The 24193-nt window shown below is 42.5% G+C and overlaps 1 protein-coding gene and 1 non-coding gene across 6 annotated transcripts; one reads left to right on the top strand and one right to left on the bottom strand.

Moving 5' to 3' along the window:
* Window positions 1-260: 260 nt before the first annotated feature.
* LOC129849470 (U2 spliceosomal RNA) lies at window positions 261-442 on the top strand. Its single transcript, XR_008758660.1, has one exon. It is a non-coding gene; the product is annotated as a U2 spliceosomal RNA (small nuclear RNA).
* A 3130-nt stretch (window positions 443-3572) lies between these two features.
* LOC129849468 (small VCP/p97-interacting protein-like) lies at window positions 3573-9179 on the bottom strand. 5 transcript variants are annotated; one of them, XM_055916293.1, is made up of 5 exons: window positions 8680-9179; window positions 8395-8458; window positions 7983-8033; window positions 4922-5103; window positions 3573-4567 (listed from the first exon to the last, which is right to left on the bottom strand). In XM_055916293.1, the coding sequence occupies exons 2-5, from the start codon at window positions 8455-8457 to the stop codon at window positions 4558-4560; spliced, it is 306 nt and encodes a 101-aa protein (XP_055772268.1). In that variant the 5' UTR covers window position 8458; window positions 8680-9179; the 3' UTR covers window positions 3573-4557. The 5 variants fall into 5 exon arrangements, 4 of the variants coding, with proteins under 4 accessions (XP_055772268.1, XP_055772269.1, XP_055772271.1 ...); XM_055916294.1 differs by having other exon boundaries at window positions 8885-9179; XM_055916296.1 differs by having other exon boundaries at window positions 4984-5103; window positions 8395-9171.
* Between the last annotated feature and the right edge of the window lie 15014 nt (window positions 9180-24193).

Raw genomic sequence — 24193 nt, 5'->3', positions numbered from 1 at the left:
ACACTGAGGTTTATTCGGAATTCACTTTGGTATATGTATATGTTTGTATTTATAGAATTCTTTGTATTGTTTTTTAGAGATTGTTAGAGGCAAGTTAAACTTGAATGTAATAACACTGGTCAGGTTCTGCAGAACTGCACTTTTTTGAGTAGTTTTGCTATTGTTATATTGTTACACTATTTTTGGATACTGTTTTTATGAATCGATGTTATGTAATGCACTGATTATGTAATTGTATTTCAATGAGAAATGTAAATAAAATTCTTTTTCCAAAAAAAAAAAAAAAAAATCTGTTCTTATCAGTTTAATATCTGATACGTCCCCTATCTGGGGACCATATATTAAATTGATTTTTGGAATAGGGAGATGGAATAGGGGCTTGCTCCGTCCACTCCACGCATCGACCTGGTATTGCAGTACCTCCAGGAACGGTGCACCCCCTGCCGTTGTAAAGAAAAAGCAGACGAAGCCAACCGGATGGCTCGTTTATTATAGTCATGATGGATATTGCGTTTAATTAAGCAAGTCTATGTCACTAGATAGTGTTCAGTCACCCATTTAATCAAAACAAATTCAAATAGTTTTTGATGCTTTAATGCCGTTTTTATGTGTATAATATGATGTACAAAAATATATATGAGCTGTTTTCAAAGAAAATGCAACAATAAAATTTTTCCATAAGAAAATATATGTTCTCTGGGAGACCCGCCAAGGACCTGTGGAAGAAAACAGGCCCTGATCTCATGTCCGCCAGCAGGGGAAGACCTAACGCCCCAGCTCGTGCTGTTATGGGGTGGGCCGAAGGCCTCCACAAAGCTCTGGCCCACCCTCACGTGTCTGAAGGACGCACTGTGGTCCTCCTGCAACCTGCTGGTAGAGAAACGAGTCCCTCATGGTGTACTCTTGTACTATTTCAATCAGGAAACAACTGTCTTTACCTACTAGTTTTTTTGGAACAAGGTTGTCGAGTTTCAAAACAGGAAATGGATTTTCAAAATGTAGTTGTCTTTTTAAAACATAAATACATTCATCAAAAGAACACGACTGCTTGCAACAACAAAAAAGATTAACGCGACTATACTTGTCTCTTGTGTCCAAGCGGACAAAACAGGAAGTTAGTTTTGTATTTTAAAAATCCCAGTAGATCTATACATTTTCTTTGCAGTCACTAAAATCATGATGATCAAAATTGGAAGTGCAACTATCCAAAGGTACAGAATTATGGGAAATGACTCATTTTAAGCATATTTCACCAACCAATATTACAAATCAAATTTGATACCTGATTTCAAAAAAATATTTCAAAAATGAGCAGATTGTGTGCCTGATTCATTCATCAGTACCATCCCAATCCAATTCCATGTATTCAATACATGGCTGGTTTGCTCTTTGTTTTGTCGACTTTCCATTGGCGTACAGAAACACAATCCACAACAGAGCTAAGGAAAGGTGGAGGAACACAAGTTCAAGTGCTTAATTTGAGCCGAATCCTGTCGGAACAAGATCCGGCACCTCTACGTTTTGGACTGTTTCGTTCCGGACCCTATTTGGCCGGATCTGGTACCTCTCGTGGCATGAAAAATAAGTGTCACTTTTTACAATGTAAAGTTCTAATAAACACGAACAAAGTTCATTCGAGTTGCCTCATCCTTAATTTTTCTCCCCCCCCCCCCCCCCCCCTGTATCTCTCACCAAACTAGAATGAGATTCCCTTTCTAAAATCTCTCTCTGCTCTGATAGACATGAGCCTGCAACTCTCATCTCTCCAGCGTCGCACTTCATCATTCCCCTTATAGAATCATACGAAGGGTTCTGGAGGAGCTGAAGCACGCATGAGAAATTGAAATAAATGTGCCAAAGTTATAGAGTTACTGCTGTCTGTTCAGAAATACATTTAATAATTCAGAATAGCCTACTACACCATGAGAACGCCTAAACGTTTGCCACAGAGGATAAATAGCCTATTGGAGTGTACAATACAAGGCATAGTCTACAGTCGGGGACGCGCGCATAGGCCATCACCAGTGAGTGAGCCGCACATCTTTGGGTGAATCAGTGAAACTGGAAAGCATTTTTAGGACTATAATTTCCTATAGTCTCCACACAACTAGGCGTTGGCTATTGATGGACTCAAGAAGAGGTGGTTTTCATTCATCTCAGTTTGTCAGTGTCAAAGTAGCCTGTCATTTCGCTCATTTCTGAGCTATTATGGTGCTTTCGAGATGAATCGGGAAGTCGGAGCTCTAGAAAGAGGCCAGTAGAAATAGTAGAAATAAAGAAAAACCATTGAATGAGTAGGTGTTCTAAAACTTTTGACAAGTAGTGTACACACACTGTATATTCCGGACTATGACATTGCTCGTTCTGATATTTCTTAATATCTTTCTATTACTTTTTGGTTTATATGTGTATTACTGCACTGTTGGAGCAAGATAAAAGCATCTTTTTTTATATATATATATCTGTGTACGTGACCAATTAACTCTGATTTGATTTGTGTGTCCATCATAAAGGGTGGCAGGTAGCCTAGTGGTTAGTGTTGGGCCAGTAACCGAAAGGTTCACGGTTTGAATACCCGAGCCGACAAGGTGAATAATCTGTTAATGTGCCCTTGCGCAAGGCACTTATAACCCTAATTTGCTCCAGGAGTGCTGTACTATGGCTGACCCTGTAAACTGCACCTTTCCAGTGTATGTGACAAATTGTTTATTATTTTACATTATTTATAAACACATTGTTATGCTCAGCGGTCTAAGGCACTGCACCTCAGTGCTAGAGGCATCACTACAGACCCTGGTTCGATCCTGGGCTGTATCACAACCGACCGTGATCGGGAGTCCCATAAGGCGGTGCACAATTGCCCCAGGTCAAAAACAACAGTCATCTGACAACGTTATTTCAACAAAATGACATTGGCGTGACTTCATGCACCTCAAAGTGGCAAGAGCCTTTGAAGCACTAGGTGGGTATAGGAAGAAGAAACCTCAAGTATAAAAAGCAAGGCAGGTATAAATGCAATACTTCCAAGTGCACAATAACACCTGCTGGTTCAGGCTCTCTTCCCATTTCCTTCTGAGATCTGCAGAGTTATCGTGGACAGGTACGCCCCAGTGGATGACAGATCTGCAGAGTTATCATCGTGGACAGGTACGCCCCAGTGGATGACAGATCTGCAGAGTTATCATCGTGGACAGGTACGCCCCAGTGGATGACAGATCTGCAGGTATCATCGTGGACAGGTACGCCCCAGTGGATGACAGGGTTGGGGTCAATTCTATTTAAATTCAGAAAGTAAATCCCCCAAAAAAATTCCTCATTGAAAAGCATTGCAGATAATTGTAATTTCAGTGTACTTCCTGAACTGAAATGGACTGAAACCTGGTGAATAACGGTAGTCCTATTACCATCCTGACAACAGACTGCATACCCAAGAAAGAACATTGTGACACCGGTGTATGTTTGGATAAAATAATTCCTGGAACATTGTCATGACAACAATATTACTGAACAGGTTGAAATGAGAGGGAAAAAAGAAGAAATATTCATGCATAAAAAAAACACTTTCATCAGGCTTTCACGACTCAAACTTCTTACCTCATTTAAAATATAGCATTTTCTTCATACATTACAAACCAATACAACGTGTAGCAAATAACTTATATTGCACAGACATATGAAAATCAAACACTAAAGTGAAGTCAACTGAATAGTGCTGGTGCGGGAACTCTAAAACATTCATCAGTAGCTATGGGAAACGTAGTTCTTTTCACACTGATCTACAATAGAAAAGTCAACTGAATAGTTCTGGTGCGGGAACTCTAAAACGTTCACATGTGGTTCATCAGTAGCTATGGGAAACGTAGTTCTTTTCACACTGATCTACAATAGAAAATGACATTTGAATCATCTAGGCCTATTTTGAACAGTAAAAAGGACTTTGTTGCATAAAATAATTTTAGAAGGAAAATATACTATACAGTAAATAGATCACAAGAATATTCCTCAAAGTTCAAAATGTCTGAAACAATTGCAAAAGAAGTAAGCGCCATGGTGTTAAAGCTGGCAAAGTGGAAATGGCTGAGAGAAAGAAAGGCGAGAGGACAAAGAGAACACAAAGAGAGAGAGTTCACTGCAAGACGCCTGGTACAGTTTATCGATGTAGTGTGAGAGCATATTTCCTCTGAGTGTTTATATTCTATTCATAGCTACGCCGCCCTGTCTGTTCCAAAGCTCCATTGGCTGGCTTGCATATTCTCTTGTATATCTTGGCATTAAGGGAGGCATGTCCTGTGATTCACACGGCCAACATTGGGCAGCAGAATCTTTTATTTATTTATTTTACCAGCGTCGAAGCCCGGCAAACTATCCTACGAAGTTGAGAGATGCAGACACACAATCGCCTCTAAAAAAGGCTTGCATTTAAAAATAAAAAATCTAGTATAAGGGCTGATATTCAAAAAAAAAAAGCCTTTAAGTCAACTGGTACCATCTTCATGTTGTTAGCTGAACCTCAGTCTACATTGAGACTTCCAGGATCTCTCCATGTCTATCTTTAGCCTACCTGCCACTACAAAACAGAAGAAAACATGGTATTAAAGGATGGAATAGACACAGCTCACGCATCTCCTCAAAAAGGGGAAAAGCATACTCGTAGACAAATAAATGACCTGTTGAGAGAAACAGGAAACATTCGAACAACAAGTGGGACGTGGCATAAATAAACCAGATTCAGTCATTCATGTAGTCGGAGACATTAAAACGCCTTTATGTTTTGGGCTACATCCTTTAACTATTCTAGCTCAAAACAAATGACCTATATGATTAATTCATTATTTAAAAATATATATATAAGCCAGCAAAGAATACAAGGTTAGGCCGTCTTGCCTTTCTCAAAGGTGTGCTGATTCGTTAAGAGACTTACCTCCTGAAGTTGCAGGCAGACTGTGACATGACATAATCTGTGTTGAAAATATGAGGACTAACCTTCATCCCTCCTCCTCCTCCTTCTCCAGGCGGAGACGGTCTCATCTCTTGTTTCTCCATCTCCTTATTCTTTTTATTTCTCTCAACTGCTTGGGGGTTTTTGACACCCCTGTAGGTTGTCTAAGAGGAGATGGAGAGGTCAGAATGGCAGCTACAGACACACGGCTCTGTCCCCACTGGAACCCTATTCCCTATATAGTGCACTACTTTAGACCAGAATCCTATAGAACCCTATTCCCTATATAGTGCACTACTTTAGACCAGAACCCTATTCCCTATATAGTGCACTATTTTAGACCAGGGCCCTATAGAACCCTATTCCCTATATAGTGCACTACTTTAGACCAGGGCCCTATAGAACCCTATATATAGTGCACTACTTTAGACCAGGGCCCTATAGAACCCTATTCCCTATTTAGTGCACTACTTTAGACCAGGGCCCTGTAGAACCCTATATATAGTGCACTACTTTAGACCAGGGCCCTATAGAACCATATTCCCTATATAGTGCACTACTTTAGACCAGGGCCCTATAGAACCCTATTCCCTACATAGTGCACTACTTTAGACCAGGGACCATAGTGTTGACTACACTGTTACAAGTCTAACGTCTCTTATCATGTGTTCAGTTGAAACGAGTTAATTCATCGTCTTCAGTTCACTTCATCGATCTTTTCAGAAATGGGTCTCGCATAATTGAGAGAATTTACAGACAAGAGTTTTACTAGAATACAGGCCTACATGTGCATGTCATGATCTGACTAGAAATATTATGTTGAACGTAATTCTATTTGTACGGTTAAACGCTAGATACAGAAGGGTTGCAAATCAAACAGCTTCCAGAGAGAGGATAGTGCTCGCCATTGAGCAGAGCAGCCAGTTATCAGACTTCCTGAAAGAGGATAGTGCTCGCCATTGGGCAGGGCAGCCAGTTGTCAGACTTCCTGAAAGAGGATAGTGCTCGCCATTGGGCAGGGAAGCCAGTTGTCAGACTTCCTGAGAGACATTCAGTACAGTTCATGCAGACAGATAGCCGTTGCCAGGTCGTCACTAGTTACCACAGCCACAAAGTCATAAACACCACGTATTTCTACAATTGATCTTCTTAAAATATTATGTTAAACCTAACCATAACCACACTGCTAGCCTTATGCCTTAAATTAAGACAACAACAAAAAAATCATGAATTTTACCATTTAGCCAATTTTGACTTTGTGGCTGTGCTATCTAGTGGGAACCCAGTTGCCAGCTGTTTGACACATGCTGGATTATATGCCCTCCAATGTGGCAAGAGGCCTGGTCCCAGATCTGTTTGAGGCATTAAGTTCCAGTATATAGTGTTGTTGTGTCGGGGAAAGCATTTAGCCTGGTTCCCGATCTGTTTGTGCCATCTTGCCAACTCCTGTGGTCAACGGAGTGACAATAACCATTGGACAGCACAAACAGATCTGGAACTAGGGTAAGGAACGTTTAAAATAAAGTTAAGACAGAATGACAAAGTGTGCAGCACCAGAAGTGAGAGGTGGGTCGTGTGGGTGGTGGGAGGAAATACCAGCCGAGTCAAAACATGGAGCTAAGAACACGGTCTTCATACTCACCTCGATGCTTTAGTAGGACCACATGTTTTATGGGTTGGATACAATTGGCTTTGACTGAAGAATTTCTGTATAACAGTAAAAAAAAATACCCACCAGTCTTATGAGGAGCTACTAAACATTATGATTGAAGAGACTTTAGTAGCCTTGCAACAAAGGGTACAAAACACCATAGATTGAATTTCTAGATTGGATTTCTTGGTTCAAGGCTCGTTATAGTCGGCTAACCTTTTCACACTACGGAGCGGAAATCAAGCCGAGCTGCAGTGTGCTGACCTGGTTACACGGCACATCTACCGTACAGATGTAGGATCTTCATTTGAGCCAGTTTGCTACAGCCTGAACATTATCACGCAGCAACAGGATAAGTGAATTATTATGTGTATTATAATTAAATTGATTTTTTTTTTTGTAGGAGTTGATACATTTTTCGTAAGGGAAAAATCGAGTTTGAAATATCACAGTGGAAATTACAAACTTCAGAAGACTTTTTAAATCTCAAATATACTGCAAGTTCTCCTGCAACAGGGTGATCACATTAAGATCCTACATCTGTAGCTGCTGGAACCGTACTGGGAAGGGATTGGAGCCAGCGCAGTAGGGGTTTTCGGTCAGTTAACACGATAGTGGTAAAAGGGATAGGTAATGAGATGCCTTCTCTCTTCTCCCAGCAGACTCCACTCTGTCTCAGGAAGCTCTTCTATACGAATAACAAGACTGGGAGAGTGGTTGGCTGCTGAGATGAACTGGTAGAGTTGGGACAAATAAACCATACCGATCACTTATCACAGGCATTTTGGCAGATATCGTTCATTACGATAAGTAGCCTATAACTAGAGAAATGTGTTTTGAAATTAAATGTTTTCTAATATGACTGATTGTTCATGGAACAATAGATGGCTACAACCATACAACTAGTAGTAGTTTAAAGGATAACATTTTTTTTGTACAAATGGTGGACATTAAATGTTATAAACTTTATCGCATAAATTCAGGCAATTTATCACAATATGGATTTGTGTCCGTATCGCCCAGCTCTACTGACTGTTCAGTGGTTGTCTACAGTACGCCACTTAGAAGACCCTCATCCCAGCTAAATGACTCATGGTACAGTGGTGTACAGGATCCCTGCGGGAACTGACCCCACAACCTCACCACACCCTAATCCAACTGAGCCACACAGGACCACCATGTGTGGGCTATATAGGGCTGGTTTCCTGGACACAAATTAATCCTAGTCCTGGACTGAAAAAAAAAAAGAATAATTTAACAGTGAATCTCCATGGAAAATGCTTTTCAATCCTGGACTAGGCTTAATCTGTGTCCGGGAAACCAGCCCTTTGCTGTACCAGTGTAAACCTACCGTATATGGTTGTCATAACAACTTGTCCAAAACAGTCATACCTCTTTCTGTCTCTTCTCAGCGGCCTCTGCCAGCTCACGTCTCCTTGTCTCCTGGGAAGGAAGCAGAACATGTTGAGTGGGAGGAAAATTTAAATAAAAAAAGTATAATGTTAAATGAAATTAATGAGGAGAAAAAATATTCAAGTAATGAGAAATGAAGAGCAGAAATCTGAATGGGAACGTATAATTCTTATTGTTTTGGTGTTTATTGGTTACGCTGTTTTATGTTACATTGTTTCATTTTGGAATCCAAATATATGTACAATTTGTTTACGATGTTGACCTGAAACAGACAATTGTGTGTGTGTGTGTGTATACATACACAGCTGGCAATATATATAAAGTGTAGCTCGCTAGTTACCGGCATCAACCAAGCTAATAATGAACCTAGCTACTGTAACAAGTTACTTACTCGATCTGGTGTGGTGGACAAGTCGTTTCCAGGTCCACCAAGGCACGGTAAGCACATCCCCATACTTGAGCAAGGAAATCAACTTTTTAGTTTGTGTTGAATATTTGTTGGCTACTTGACTAGATTGAGCTAGTTAACGTTAGTTCGTTATATCTAGAAGAACCCACCAGGCAAGGTTAGCAAAAGTGCCTAGTTAGTTACTCTTGTGCACGTCGACAAAGTGGCTACCCACTCTGCTTTTGCTAAATCTACGAGCTAACTAACTATAACCATGGAGGAACAGACCTTAATCACCACGGAAGGGCCAACCTCCAACCGCTCTCATCAGCAAGTTTTTCCAACTGTCCAACCAAAACCACTGCCTTGTCTACTTGTATATTCCCAACAGTCATCTAGAACAGTAGCAGTGGGTTGCTCAACTTTACAGCCTTTCAGCCTAACCCAATAAATTAATGTTGTTTTTTACGCCGTATATCCAAAGGCATCTCACCACTCGGACAGGCTGCACACAACACTGAGGTATACAGACCGGCTGCATAGTGTGTTCTGAATATATTTGTGAACCGCTTTGCGAGCTGAAACACAACCCTTTTGTCGTCTGCCATGTGCGCTCGAAGCTGCCGCCCTGTAACTAGGAGTCACCAGCTTGTCAGCAACACAAAAAAAATAAAAGTACTTCCGTGTTGCGGAATTTAAGAAACTTTCAAAATAAAAGTCCCCCACGTAATATTATATAAAGTGTGAAAAACTTGTATTTATTCATGATATATGAACAACTATTGTCTAAACATTAACAATGATTCATATTTGTTCATATTTAAGTTGCATTTGCATTACATTTGTAAAAAAATATATATATATGTTCTAAGGTCAAATAAATGTTCCCAATGCAAATCAACGCAAATGGAATACCTATTTGCCTATAGAGCAACACATATTCTGGGTGCCACAGTAAAAGTATTATAGGAAATACTCAGGGGTGTCTGTAGAATGTATATATGGAGTCATTCCATGGTGTTCTGAATAATACGGAGTGTTGCCAATATGTATTACATATACAGTGATTTGCATTGTGATCAATTGAGTGGGTGGAGAAAGGCCAGCATCACTCTTGTGTTATTCCGTATGAATCGTTTTTCCTGTAAAGTGCTATATTTGTACCGTATAGTTTCCAGGCACCCCATTTTAAGCTGTTTGACCACAGTAAAAGTCCAGCAACATTTCCTATGACCTAGCATTTTGTTTAAACTGATTTGTATTCTAGGGACTCTAGTGAGTAGACTGGACTAGGGACTCTAGTGAGTAGACTGGACGAGGGACTCTAGTGAGTAGACTGGACGAGGGACTCTAGTGAGTAGACTCGACTAGGGACTCTAGTGAGTAGACTGGACTAGGGACTCTAGTGAGTAGACTGGACTAGGGACTCTAGTGAGTAGGCTGGACTAGGGATTCTAGGGAGTAGACTGGACTAGGGACTCTAGTGAGTAGGCTGGACTAGGGACTCTAGTGAGTAGACTGGACGAGGGACTCTAGTGAGTAGACTGGACGAGGGACTCTAGTGAGTAGACTCGACTAGGGACTCTAGTGAGTAGACTGGACTAGGGACTCTAGTGAGTAGACTGGACTAGGGACTCTAGTGAGTAGGCTGGACTAGGGACTCTAGTGAGTAGGCTGGACTAGGGATTCTAGGGAGTAGACTGGACTAGGGACTCTAGTGAGTAGGCTGGACTAGGGACTCTAGTGAGTAGGCTGGACTAGGGATTCTAGGGAGTAGACTGGACTAGGGACTCTAGTGAGTAGACTGGACTAGGGACTAGTGAGTAGACTGGACGAGGGACTAGTGAGTAGACTGGACTAGGGACTAGTGAGTAGACTGGACTAGGGACTAGTGAGTAGACTGGACGAGGGACTCTAGTGAGTAGACTGGACTAGGGACTCTAGTGAGTAGGCTGGACTAGTGAGTAGGCTGGACTAGGGACTCTAGGGAGTAGACTGGACTAGGGACTCTAGTGAGTAGACTGGACTAGGGACTCTAGTGAATAGACTGGACTAGGGACTATAGTGAGTAGACTGGACTAGGGACTCTAGTGAGTAGGCTGGACTAGGGACTCTAGTGAGTAGGCTGGACTAGGGATTCTAGGGAGTAGACTGGACTAGGGACTCTAGTGAGTAGACTGGACTAGGGACTCTAGTGAGTAGACTGGACTAGGGACTAGTGAGTAGACTGGACTAGGGACTAGTGAGTAGACTGGACTAGGGACTAGTGAGTAGACTGGACGAGGGACTCTAGTGAGTAGACTGGACTAGGGACTCTAGTGAGTAGGCTGGACTAGTGAGTAGGCTGGACTAGGGACTCTAGGGAGTAGACTGGACTAGGGACTCTAGTGAGTAGACTGGACTAGGGACTCTAGTGAGTAGACTGGACTAGGGACTCTAGTGAGTAGACTGGACGAGGGACTCTAGTGAGTAGACTGGACTAGGGTCTCTAGTGAGTAGACTGGACGAGGGACTCTAGTGAGTAGACTGGACGAGGGACTCTAGTGAGTAGATTGGACTAGGGACTCTAGTCAGTAGACTGGACTAGGGACTCTAGTGAGTAGACTGGACGAGGGACTCTAGTGAGTAGACTGGACGAGGGACTCTAGTGAGTAGGCTGGACTAGGGACTCTAGTGAGTAGACTGGACTAGGGACTCTAGTGAGTAGGCTGGACTAGGGACTCTAGTGAGTAGGCTGGACTAGGGACTCTAGTGAGTAGACTGGACTAGGGACTCTAGTGAGTAGACTGGACTAGGGACTCTAGTGAGTAGACTGAACCCTGGTTTTATGGACACACAATCAATAATTTTTCCTGTACAGTGCAATTTGTTTGTGCAGTAGAACAAAAATAGTGACTTTTCTTAAACATTACATTTCAAAATTGCATCCCTTGAACAATAGCACCAGTAAATAAACCAGAATCTTACAATCAGAATAAAATGTTTTTTTATTATTTAAATTTGTATGTATTTGTATATATTTTTTTTACCAGTAGGCTATTATTATGTTCTTGACATTAATTTACTTAAACTCCAACCTTTCCCCAATGTGCTAAACCACATAATATTATCTATCTTATATAATGTAGTCTGTGTCTTTCGTTTAGAATTTTCACACATGTAGTTATATTTTTTACATCATTTTAACATCATGCACCATTCAAAGCTGCAAAAAAAATATTAGTTTACACATAGCGTCATACCGCCGACTTTTATTTTGAAGGCAAAATGCTGGGCGTCTATGCAGGTGTTGTGAGATCTGACAATCTGTGCCGAACTGCAAAAAAGAAGACTTGGAACACCAGCGTTTTCATGCAGTTGGGACTGTTGTCCAGTAAATGGAATATTATTGATTTCATTATCATAGCCAAAAAAAACGATTCCACTGTCCGTTTTTTTTTTCATAGGAAATGGAAACAAATAATGTCTAGTTTCCATAGTTTCTCTCATGGGATGTCATTCCTTTGCTGCATGATTTGGGGTTTAAGAGAGCATAGGAGGGGAATGTGACGTGTTCCTTCAAAATCAATAAAAAGGACATGTATAAATGAAAAAAATACACTCTTCTCTATTACTGTCGCCTACATGTTATTTACAAAAGTATATCCTGGACAAGATCACTTCAGATGGATAGACTTCACAGCTATGCATCTTTAGGTGTGTAATCCATTGACATGCAATCAAGAGATCTGTACAGACTTGTGTATGTAAATATTCCAGTATATTAGATTATTTGAAATCTAGCCTATGATCATCTCTTTGTCATCTTGGATTAGCCCTGTTCAGTTAAATAGGCGAGCATTTTTTTCCACAGATTTGATTTCACCACTCCACCAATCAATAATCAATAGGCGTTTTATTATGTAATGCTGTCAGACTCATAACCAATCGAATTTCAAAACCCCACCCATGAATACCGTTAATGATGAACATGTCAAAGGACAGTGCGTCAGTGTCTATTGGAATACCATGTTCCGACTCCGTTTCGGGGAACCATATTTAATTTAATGTGTATCAGTTAGCCTAATGACATAGTTTCTTCGAGGTTAGGCTACCGGAATCGCACCATGAATACTCAAATTCCGTTTCATTCGGTGGATCCCGGACTCGAACTCTCCTCAACGCAGACAGGTAGGGCTACCACCAACTTCACTTTTAAAGACTTTCTTTTTGGAATAATTATAAAGGGGTTATCTTCCGTTCATTGCAGGGGCGAAAATCTGATATCAACCTTGGAGGGGACAATTACATGAAATTTTCTCAGGAGCAATTCCTGAGGGGGACACCAAAAGTAGTGCTGTAACACATAGACTATGTTGTAATATGTTAAATGTATATTGAGGGACCATAATCACTACTACTGGATAATTGTTAGGTACAGTAGTTAACTGAAGGGTTGTCCCAACTTGTTTAAATCATTATAATACTACTAATAATAATAGTTATAGCAATGTTCCTTATCAGTGCAGTGTTCCTCTCTCTTGAAACGTTTGCAAGAGTTTGCGGTTCTATAAATTGTGGGTGTGGCTGATATGGTTTTGTGTCATCACTGAGGTAACTGGACGATGCTGTGCCACTGTCCCCTATACTGGTGCTGCTGGCAACAAGGGTGACACCTGGTCCTGCCGTGGCTGTGACACTGTCCTCAAGTCTCTCTCCTTGGCTCTTTCCCTTTCACCACCCTCACTGACTCACAGTCTGTCTCCTAGAAAAGAAATAAGGTGTTTGCTGTACTCCTAACTACCGGTACCCAAAACTACACAATTAATCACAACAGCAATACCATTGCCTTAAACAAATCTTGGTTCAGTCACCAGTTTAAATTGAGAGTGGGGGTATTCATGGCATTTTCCAATTATGTCCCTATTTTACAAATCAAAAAAATTGAGAACCTTTCATAATGTTGCCAAACAAAGACTCAACAAACTTACCTGAGACTCCCTGTCTCTGCCAGTCTGTCCCTGCATATCTGTCCCCAGCTCTGCTGTCTGTGTGCCATCTGTTGCCTGCTCTGCCTAATGACATCATTGTGAAATATTTCCATTAGCATTTCACTTCTTTCTTATGAACATTTTATCAACTGGTCTTTGAGATATTAGGCTACTAGAGTTCTTACTTTGCGTTTTGGTGTACTGAAAAATACTCTGATGTCCGTCTTTTTACTTTTTTCTGACATTTTTCTACCTGGCTGGCTGGCTGACCGGTCTAGCTGCACACACACATTTACACAACACATGCTGCAACGTTTTGAAATTTTAACATAGTTTGTTTCATATTGGCAGGCTTCCAACAATAGCTGAATTTGCAAAGCTAGCGAGCACCAATTCCGTTTCTGTGGTGTTTGCTATAATCTTTGCTACCTGGTTAAAGGTGAAAAAAATAAAAAATTCACTAGCGACAATTTAGCTTTTGCAACGAGACCATTAAATATATTTAAGACAATGGTATAAGAGAGTGTAGTTTTGTTCAGTTTGGACTTCAGTTTATCGCTAACCTTATCACACGGACTTTGAAGCACTACAGCTGCATGCTAATCTTGGAATAAACTGACGATAGCAAATATTCCATCTTTGACGACGCCACATAAATGGAATAGGTACTAGCTAGCTTGATAGTTAATGTTTGCTTTAGTTTGCGCGCTAGCTCTGCAAATTCAGCTAGTGTGTGAACCCTGCAACATGAAAAAAATATATACATTGCTAAAGCGCGATTGACTGGATTACCTCACGTCAGTTACGTACATTGAGTGCCTTTCGGACAGTAGATACGAGCCCTCTATTACCTTGCCAGCTAAAGAACTGGCAGTGGATCAAACCATTGTGAGGCAAAGGGCGGGGGGGTCGCAATCTTGTGAAATTTAAAAACGCGCTATTAAGTGTCTATAATCAGTACAAGTGCTTTCATTGCGTATTATTAATATTATTGAAATTACATAGTTATGTTTACAGTGATATATTGGGGGGAACAAATCATATTTTCCCCAGGATGGGGGGGTCGTGTCCCCCCCATCCCCCCTGGGATTTCCGCCTATGGTTCATTGGCACGGGGATAGCCTTGTTTGTCTGACATACATTTTCCTAATAAAGCGAAGCGACTCTCGGTAGAGTCAACACGTTTCCATTTCTCATGAATTAGATTACAACCGCTATAATTTCTATGATCATAAATTATTCCGGAGGCACAATGGAGCGCCATGCTATGAATTTGACATTTTACGCACTAGCCTAATAATATACAGTACCAGTCAAAAGTTTGGACACACCTACTCATTCATGTGTTTCTCTTGTTTTCTACATTGTAGAATATTAGTGAAGACATCAACACTATGAAATCCCACAAATGGAATTATGTCGTAACCAAAAAAAGTGTTAAACACATCAAAATATATTTTAGATTTGAGATTCTTCTAAATAGCCACCCTTTGCCTTGATGACAGCTTTGCACACTCAGCATTCTCTTAACCAACTTCATGAGGGAGTCACCTGGAATGCATTCCAATTAACAGGTGTGCCTTCTTAAAAGTTAATTTGTGGAATTTCTTTCCTTCTTAATGTGTTTGAGCCAATCAGTTGTGTTGTGACAAGGTAGGGGTGGTGTACAGAAGCTAGCCCTTTTTGGTAAGAGACCAAGTCCATATTATGTCAAGAAAAGTTCAAATAAGCAAAGAGAAACGACAGTCCATCATTACTTTAAGACATGAAGGTCAGTCAATCTGGAAAATTTGTACAGTCGCAAAAACCATCAAGTGCTATGATGAAACTGTCTCTCATGAGGACCGCCACAGGAAAGGAAGACCCAGAGATAACTCTGCTGCAGAGAATAATTTCATTAAAGTTAACTGCACCTCCGAAATTGCAGCCCAAATAAATGCTTCACAGAATTCAAGTAACAGACACATCTCAACATCAACTGTTCAGAGGAGACTGCATGAATCAGGCCTTCATGGTCAAATTGCTGCAAAGAAACCACTACTAAAGGACACCAATAAGAAGACTAGATTGAGCCAAGAAACACGAGTAATGGACATTAGAGCGGTGGAAATCTGTCCTTTGGTCTGATAAATCCAAATGTGAGATTTTTGGTTCCAAACAACATGTCTTTGTGAGACGCATAGAGGGTGTACGGATGATCTCTGCACGTGTAGCGATACGCCATCCCATATGGTTTACGCTTAGTGGGACTATCATTTGTTTTTCAACAGGACAATGACCCAACACACCTCCAGACTGTGTAAGTGTAACAGTTCAGTAACTACAGACGCTGGGAGATGGGATGCAAGTACAAGGTGCTGATTTAGTAAATAATAGACACGTTCTTCCAAGACGGCGTAGCAGTGTAGACGTCTTTGTCCTGTCGTGTCCCGTGTCCCTTGTATATATCTTTTTACATATTTTTCTTCGCATATCTTTTAAAAATACTTTCTTAAACCTCAACTTCTAAATACTCTCCTGCAACCCGCCTCACCCAATGTGGCGTGGATCTGCTTTTTTCTAAAGTATTTCTATTTACTTCTGATCTGGAATCCATCTACTGAAGATAGCCAGCTAACTGCCTACCAGCTATCAGTTAGCAAACCATTTCTAGCGGTCATCAGCTAACCTTTAGCTCGGAAAGCTCTCGCTAGTTCGAACAACGTGACTAAAACCAGAGCATAACGGACCTATTTCTCTCCATATCCCCGGATTCCTACCGCAAACTCTGAACATTTTCATCTGGATCTTCGCAACTAGCTAACCACAATCCCGGGTGACCACTCCTGGCTAGCGTTTCCATCCCGGAGCAGGCACCGGAGCAGGCACCAATTAGCCTGAAGCTAATCGGCTAGGGCTCCTGTGCTACCACTGAAGCCCACTCCTGGGCTACAAGACCCGGACCCACTTACTGCCGGTACGGAGCACGGAACCCCGCCTATCCTCTATGACTGGAATACCGACATAATCTGCCCGGGGACTCCAACAGGCCCCTCAGGCGTGACGCCCGCTGAAGGCCCATTCTGCTAACCTACTAGGCCTGTTAGCTACCTAGCGCTACCTGGAACCCTGCTAATTCCACGACTGGTCTATCGACGTCACCGCACGAAGAGGCAAAAACAGACTTCCCCCCCCATCGCGACGTCCCCCAAAGGCTAACTTGCCTGCCCCGGTCTGCTAACTGCTAGCTTATCTTGCAGCTAGCGCAGCCAGGAAGCTAGCACCAGTTAGCAAACACAATTCTACAATTCACAACCTCTCTTTCGCCATCGCTATCCGGCTTGGATTCTCTGTCGACACGACCACGTCTGGTTTGCAGACGTGCCCTCAACCGGTGCCCTCAACCGGCCTCCGTCTGAGCAGACCCCCTCCGTCTGAGCAGACCACCCCCCCGGGCTACTAACTTTAAACGCGTGCTAGCTTAGTGGAGGCCTCACTACTCCATCTACGGCTGCCCCCTGGACACTATGATCACTTGGCTACATAGCTGATGCCTGCTTGACTGTCCATTAATTCACGGTACTCCATTCTGTTTATTTGTGTTTTATCTGTCGGCTCTGTGCCTTAACTCAGGATCTGTGTGTAGTTAATCCGACCCTCTCTGCCCAGTCGTCGCCATTTTTACCTTCTGTTGCTGTGTTAGCTGACTAGCTGCTGTTATCTCACCTGCTGTTTTAGCTAGCTCTCCCAATCATGACCTGCAATCACTTTATGCCTTATTGTATGTCTCTCTCAAATATCAATATGCCTTGCATACTGTTGTTCAGGCTAGTTATCATTGTTTTGGTTTGCAATGGACCCCGTAGTTCCACTCTCCGTACCTCTGATACCTCCTTTGTCCCACCCCCCACACATGCGGTGACCTCACCCATTGAGACCAGCATGTCCAGAGATACAACCTCTCTTATCATCACCCAGTGCCTGGGCTTGCCTCCGCTGTACCCGTGCCCCACCATACCCTGGTCTGCACATTATGCCCAGAATCTATTCTACCACGCCCATAAATCTGCTCCTTTTATTCCTTGTCCCCAACGCTCTAGGCGACCAGTTTTGATAGCCTTTAGCCGCACCCTCATCCTACTACTACTCTGTTCCTCGGGTGATGTGGAGGTAAACCCAGGCCCTGCATGTCCCCAGTCACCCTCATTTGTTGACTTCTGTGATCGAAAAAGCCTTGGCCTCATGCATGTCAACATCAGAAGCCTCCTCCCTAAGTTTGCCTTACTCACCGCTTTAGCACACTCTGCCAACCCTGATGTCCTTGCCGTGTCTGAATCCTGGCTTAGGAAGGCCACCAAAAACTCTGAGATTTCCATACCCAACTATAACACTTTCCGTCAAGATAGAACTGCCAAAGGGGGAGGAGTTGCAATCTACTGCAGAGATAGCCTGCAAAGTTCTGTCATACTTTCCAAGTCTATGCCCAAACAGTTCGAACTTCTAATTTTAAAAATTAATCTCTCCAGAAATAAGTCTCTCACTGTTGCCGCCTGCTACCGACCCCCCTCAGCTCCCAGCTGTGCCCTGGACACCATCTGTGAATTGATCGCTCCCCATCTAGCTTCAGAGTTTGTTCTGTTAGGTGACCTAAACTGGGATATGCTTAACACCCCGGCAGTCCTACAATCTAAGCTTGATGCCCTCAATCTCACACAAATCATCAAGGAACCCACCAGGTACAACCCTAAATCCGTAAACATGGGCACCCTAATAGACATTATCCTGACCAACTTGCCCTCCAAATACACCTCTGCTGTCTTCAATCAAGATCTCAGCGATCACTGCCTCATTGCCTGTATCCGCCACGGGTCCACGGTCAAACGACCACCCCTCATCACTGTCAAACGCTCCCTGAAACACTTCTGCGAGCAGGCCTTTCTAATCGACCTGGCCCGGGTACCCTGGAAGGATATTGACCTCATCCCGTCAGTTGAGGATGCCTGGTCATTCTTTAAAAGTTACTTCCTCACCATATTAGACAAGCATGCTCCGTTCAAAAAATGCAGAACCAAGAACAGATATAGCCCTTGGTTCACTCCAGACCTGACTGCCCTCGACCAGCACAAAAACATCCTGTGGCGAACTGCAATAGCATCGAAGAGCCCCCGTGATATGCAACTGTTCAGGGAAGTCAGGAACCAATACACGCAGTCAGTCAGGAAAGCAAAGGCCAGCTTTTTCAAGCAGAAATTTGCATCCTGTAGCTCTAACTCCAAAAAGTTCTGGGATACTGTAAAGTCCATGGAAAACAAGAGCACCTCCTCCCAGCTGCCCACTGCACTGAGGCTAGATAACACGGTCACCACTGATAAGTCCGTGATAATCGAAAACTTCAACAAACATTTCTCAATGGCTGGCCAAGCCTTCCACCTGGCGACTCCAACCTTGGCCAACAGCCCCGCCCCCCCCGCTGCTACTCGCCCAAGCCTCCCCAGCTTCTCCTTTACCCATATCCAGATAGCAGATGTTCTGAAAGAGCTGGAAAACCTGGACCCATACAAATCAGCTGGGCTTGACAATCTGGACCCCCTATTTCTGAAACTGTCCGCCGCCATTGTCGCACCCCCTATTACCAGCCTGTTCAACCTCCCCTTCGTATCATCTGAGATCCCCAAGGATTGGAAAGCTGCCGCTGTCATCCCCCTCTTCAAAGGGGGAGACACCCTGGACCCAAACTGTTACAGACCTATATCCATCCTGCCCTGCCTAGCTAAGGTCTTCGAAAGCCAAGTCAACAAACAGATCACTGACCATCTCGAATCCCACCGTACCTTCTCCGCTGTGCAATCCGGTTTCCGAGCCGGTCACGGGTGCACCTCAGCCACGCTCAAGGTACTAAACGATATCATAACCGCCATCGATAAAAGACATTACTGTGCAGCCGTCTTCATCGACCTGGCCAAGGCTTTCGACTCTGTCAATCACCATATTCTTATCGGCAGACTCAATAGCCTCGGTTTTTCTAATGACTGCCTTGCCTGGTTCACCAACTACTTTGCAGACAGAGTTCAGTGTGTCAAATCGGAGGGCATGTTGTCCGGTCCTCTGGCAGTCTCTATGGGGGTACCACAGGGTTCAATTCTCGGGCCGACTCTTTTCTCTGTATACATCAATGATGTTGCTCTTGCTGCGGGCGATTCCCTGATCCACCTCTACGCAGACGACACCATTCTGTATACTTCCGGCCCTTCCCTGGACACTGTGCTATCTAACCTCCAAACGAGCTTCAATGCCATACAACACTCCTTCCGTGGCCTCCAACTGCTCTTAAACGCTAGTAAAACCAAATGCATGCTTTTCAACCGCTCGCTGCCTGCACCCGCACGCCCAACTAGCATCACCACCCTGGACGGTTCCGACCTAGAATATGTGGACATCTATAAGTACCTAGGTGTGTGGCTAGACTGCAAACTCTCCTTCCAGACTCATATCAAACATCTCCAATCCAAAATCAAATCTAGAGTCGGCTTTCTATTCCGGAACAAAGCCTCCTTCACTCACGCCGCCAAACTTACCCTAGTAAAACTGACTATCCTACCGATCCTCGACTTCGGCGATGTCATCTACAAAATAGCTTCCAATACTCTACTCAGCAAACTGGATGCAGTTTATCACAGTGCCATCCGTTTTGTTACTAAAGCACCTTATACGACCCACCACTGCGACCTGTATGCCCTAGTCGGCTGGCCCTCGCTACATGTTCGTCGTCAGACCCACTGGCTCCAGGTCATCTACAAGGCTATGCTAGGTAAAGTGCCGCCTTATCTCAGTTCACTGGTCACGATGGCTACACCCACCCGTAGCACGCGCTCCAGCAGGTGTATCTCACTGATCATCCCTAAAGCCAAAACCTCATTTGGACGCCTTTCCTTCCAGTTCTCTGCTGCCTGCGACTGGAACGAATTGCAAAAATCTCTGAAGTTGGAGACTTTTATCTCCCTCAACAACTTTAAAAATCTGCTATCCGAGCAGCTAACCGATCGCTGCAGCTGTACATAGTCCATCTGTAAACTACCCACCCAATTTACCTACCTCACCCCCATACTGCTTTTATTTATTTACTTTTCTGCTCTTTTGCACACCAGTATCTCTTCTTGCACATGATCATCTGATGATTTATCACTCCAGTGTTAATCTGCTAAATTGTAATTATTCGATTTATTGCCTACCTCATGCCTTTTGCACACATTGTATATAGATTCTCTTTTTTCTACCATGTTATTGACTTGTCTATTGTTTACTCCATGTGTAACTCTGTGTTGTTGTCTGTTCACACTGCTATGCTTTATCTTGGCCAGGTCGCAGTTGCAAATGAGAACTTGTTCTCAACTAGCCTACCTGGTTAAATAAAGGTGAAATAAAATAAAAATAAAATAAAAAACAAAGCAAGAACAGCATCTGGACAAGAGAAACAAAAACAACATCAATGCAGACATGGGAATGAAACTGAGGAAGTGACGGATATTTGACCAAGAAGGAGGGTGATGGAGTGCTGCATCAGATGACCTGGCCTCCACAGTCACCCAACCTCAACCTAATTGGGATGAGTTGGACCGCAGGGTGAAGGAAAAGCAGCCAACAAGTGCTCAGCATATGTGGGAACTCCTTCAAGATTGTAGAAAAAGCATTACAGGTGAAGCTGGTTGAGAGAATGCCAAGAGTGCAAAATTGTCATCAAGGCAAAGAGTGGTTACTTTGATTTGTTTAACACTTTTCTGGTTACTACATGATTCCATATGTGTTATTTCATAGTGTTGATGTCTTCACTATTATTCTACAATGTAGAAATATAGTAAAAATAAAGAAAAACCCTGGAATGAGTAGGTGTGTCCAAATGTTTGACTGGTACTGTACATGCATGTCAATCTATTTCCAATAATAAAAAAATATATAATTTGCCCCTTATTTGACCATGCAAACAGTAATTGGGAAATTGTGTAGACTACATATTTAACCTGTATTTCTCCCCTTAAATATATTCATATGCACTACATTACACTACACAAAATGCAGGGTTGTTTGGATGACTGGTGGTGGCAGGTATTGGGTCAGTCAGTTGGGTTGCTTTCTTCACAAAGAGCATGGTTGGGTTGTTAACGCTAGGTTATTGATGCTGCGTTAATTCTCCCGCCAAATCCAGAAGGTCAAAGTGATGAGGTAAGCTTGTCAATGAGGATTGTTGCAGCTGTTTAGCAAGTCTAGCGTACCGTGCAGCCAGCGCTGAATGGAATTACTTTTTGCTGGACAAATGGGAAAGGCGTTGTGGCTGACCAAAAACGGTGAGTAAAAAGCTAGCTAGCTAACATGACTAATGATCCATTCAGGTTAAATAGACCTAGCTATCATAATTACATATTTTCTCAGTCATTGAGTCATTAAAACTCGTTTTTCAACCACTCCACAAATTTCTTGTTAACAAACTATAGTTTTGGCAAGTCGGTTAGGACATCTACTTTGTGCAAGACACAGGTCATTTTTGTTTACAGACAGATTATTTCATTTATAATTCACTGTATCGCAATTCCAGTGGGTCAGAAGTTCACATACACTAAATTGACTGTGGTTTTTTTAACAGCTTGGAAAATTCCAGAAAATTATGTCATGGCTTTAGAAGCTTCTGATAGGCTAATTGACATCATTTGAGTCAATTAGAGGTGTACCTGTGGATGTATTTCAAGGCCTACCTTCAAACTCGGTGCCTCTTTGCTTGACGTCATGGGAAAATCAAAAGGCGTCAGCCAAGACCTCAGAAAAAAAAATTGTAGACCTCCACAAGTCTGGTTCATCCTTGGGATCAATTTCCAAACGCCCAAAGGTACCACGTTCATCTGTACAAACAATAGTACGCAAGTATAAACACCATGGGACCACGCAGCCGTCATACCGCTCAGGAAGGAGACGCATTCTGTCTCCAAGAGAGGAACGTACTTTGGTGCGAAAAGTGCAAATCAATCCCAGAACAACGGTAAAGGATCTTGTGAAGATGCTGGAGGAAACGGGTACAAAAGTATCTATATCCACAGTAAAACGAGTCCTATATCGACATAACCTGAAAGGCCGCTCAACAAGGAAGAAGCCACTGCTCCAAAACCGCCATAAAAAAGACAGACTACCGCTTGCAACTGCACATGGGGACAAAGATCATACTTTTTGGAAAAATGTCCTCTGGTTTGATGATACAAAAATAGAACTGTTTGGCCATAATGACCATCATTATGTTTGGAGGAAGAAGGGGGAGGCTTGCAAGCCGAAGAACACCATCCCAACCATGAAGCACGGGGGTGGCAGCATCATGTTGTGGGTGTGCTTTGCTGCAGGAGGGACTGGTGCACTTCTCAAAATAGATGGCATCATGAGGATGGAAATTTATGTCAATATATTGAAGCAACATCTCAAGACATCAGTCAGGAAGTTAAAGCTTGGTCACAAATTTTAGTTTTATTGATTTTTTTTTTTTTTCATTGATATCAGTGTTCCCATTCCTCTGTCAAAGATAGTCAACACATTTTTATTTTACCTATATTTAACTACGCAAGTCAGTTAAGAACAAATTCTTATTTTAAATGACGGCCTAGGAACAGGGGGTTAACTGCCTTGTTCAGGGGCAGAATGACAGATTTTCACCTTGTCAGCTCAGGGATTTGATCTTTCAACCTTTTGGTTACTAGTTCAATGCTCTAACCACTAGGCTACCTGCTGCAAATTGGTCTTCCAAATGGACAATGACTCCAAGCATACTTCCAAAGTTGTGGCAAAATGGCTTAAGGAAAATAAAGTCAAGGTATTGGAGTGGCCATCACAAAGCCCTGACCTCAATCCCATAGAAAATTTGTGGGCAGAACTGAAAAAGCGTGTGCGAGCAAGGAGGCCTACAAACCTGACTCAGTTACACCTGCTCTGAATGGGAATGGGCCAAAATTCACCCAACTTATTGTGGGAAGCTTGTGGAAGGCTACCCAAAACGTTTGACCCAAGTTAAACAATTTAAAGGCAATGCTACCAAATACTACATGTTATTTACAGATTGATTACCAGGAATTTATGAGGATTACCAGAAATGTATCAGGATTACCAGGAATTTAGGAGGATTACCAGGAATTTAGGAGGATTACCAGGAATTTATGAGGATTGCCAGGAATTTATGAGGATTACCAGGAATTTAGGAGGATTACCAGGAATTTAGGAGGATTACCAGGAATTTAGGAGGATTACCAGGAATTTAGGAGGATTACCAGGAATTTAGGAGGATTACCAAGAATTTGAGGATTACCAGGAATTTGAGGATTACCAGGAATGTATGAGGATTACCAGGAATTTATGAGGATTACCAGGAATTTGAGGATTGCCAGGAATTTAATAGGATTGCCAGGAATTTAAGAGGATTACCAGGAATTTAGGAGGATTACCAGGAATTTAGGAGGATTACCAGGAATTTAGGAGGATTACCAGGAATTTAGGAGGATTACCAGGAATTTATTAGGATTACCAGGAATTTATGAGGTTTACCAGGAATGTATGAGGATTACCAGGAATGTATCAGGATTACCAGGAATTTAGGAGGATTACCAGGAATTTAGGAGGATTACCAGGAATTTAGGAGGATTACCAGGAATTTAGGAGGTTTACCAGGAATGTATGAGGATTACCAGGAATTTAGGAGGATTACCAGGAATTTATGAGGATTGCCAGGAATTTATGAGGATTACCAGGAATTTATGAGGATTACCAGGAATTTAGGAGGATTACCAGGAATTTAGGAGGATTACCAGGAATTTAGGAGGATTACCAGGAAT

The sequence above is a fragment of the Salvelinus fontinalis genome, unplaced genomic scaffold, assembly GCF_029448725.1.
Source record: "Salvelinus fontinalis isolate EN_2023a unplaced genomic scaffold, ASM2944872v1 scaffold_1473, whole genome shotgun sequence".
Taxonomy (NCBI): domain Eukaryota; kingdom Metazoa; phylum Chordata; class Actinopteri; order Salmoniformes; family Salmonidae; genus Salvelinus; species Salvelinus fontinalis.
Note: the sequence above shows the minus strand (reverse complement) of the source record. Positions and strands in the feature narration are given on the sequence as shown.

Excerpts from the sequence above, each read along its gene's own strand:
- LOC129849468 (XM_055916293.1), bottom strand. The coding sequence starts at position 8,457 with ATGGGGATGTGCTTACCGTGCCTTGGTGGACCTGGAAACGACTTGTCC. Across the intron at positions 8,034-8,394 it reads TGTCCACCACACCAGATCGA|GAGACAAGGAGACGTGAGCT; the intron begins GTAAGTAACTTG and ends CTTCCTTCCCAG. Across the intron at positions 5,104-7,982 it reads CTGAGAAGAGACAGAAAGAG|ACAACCTACAGGGGTGTCAA; the intron begins GTATGACTGTTT and ends ATCTCCTCTTAG.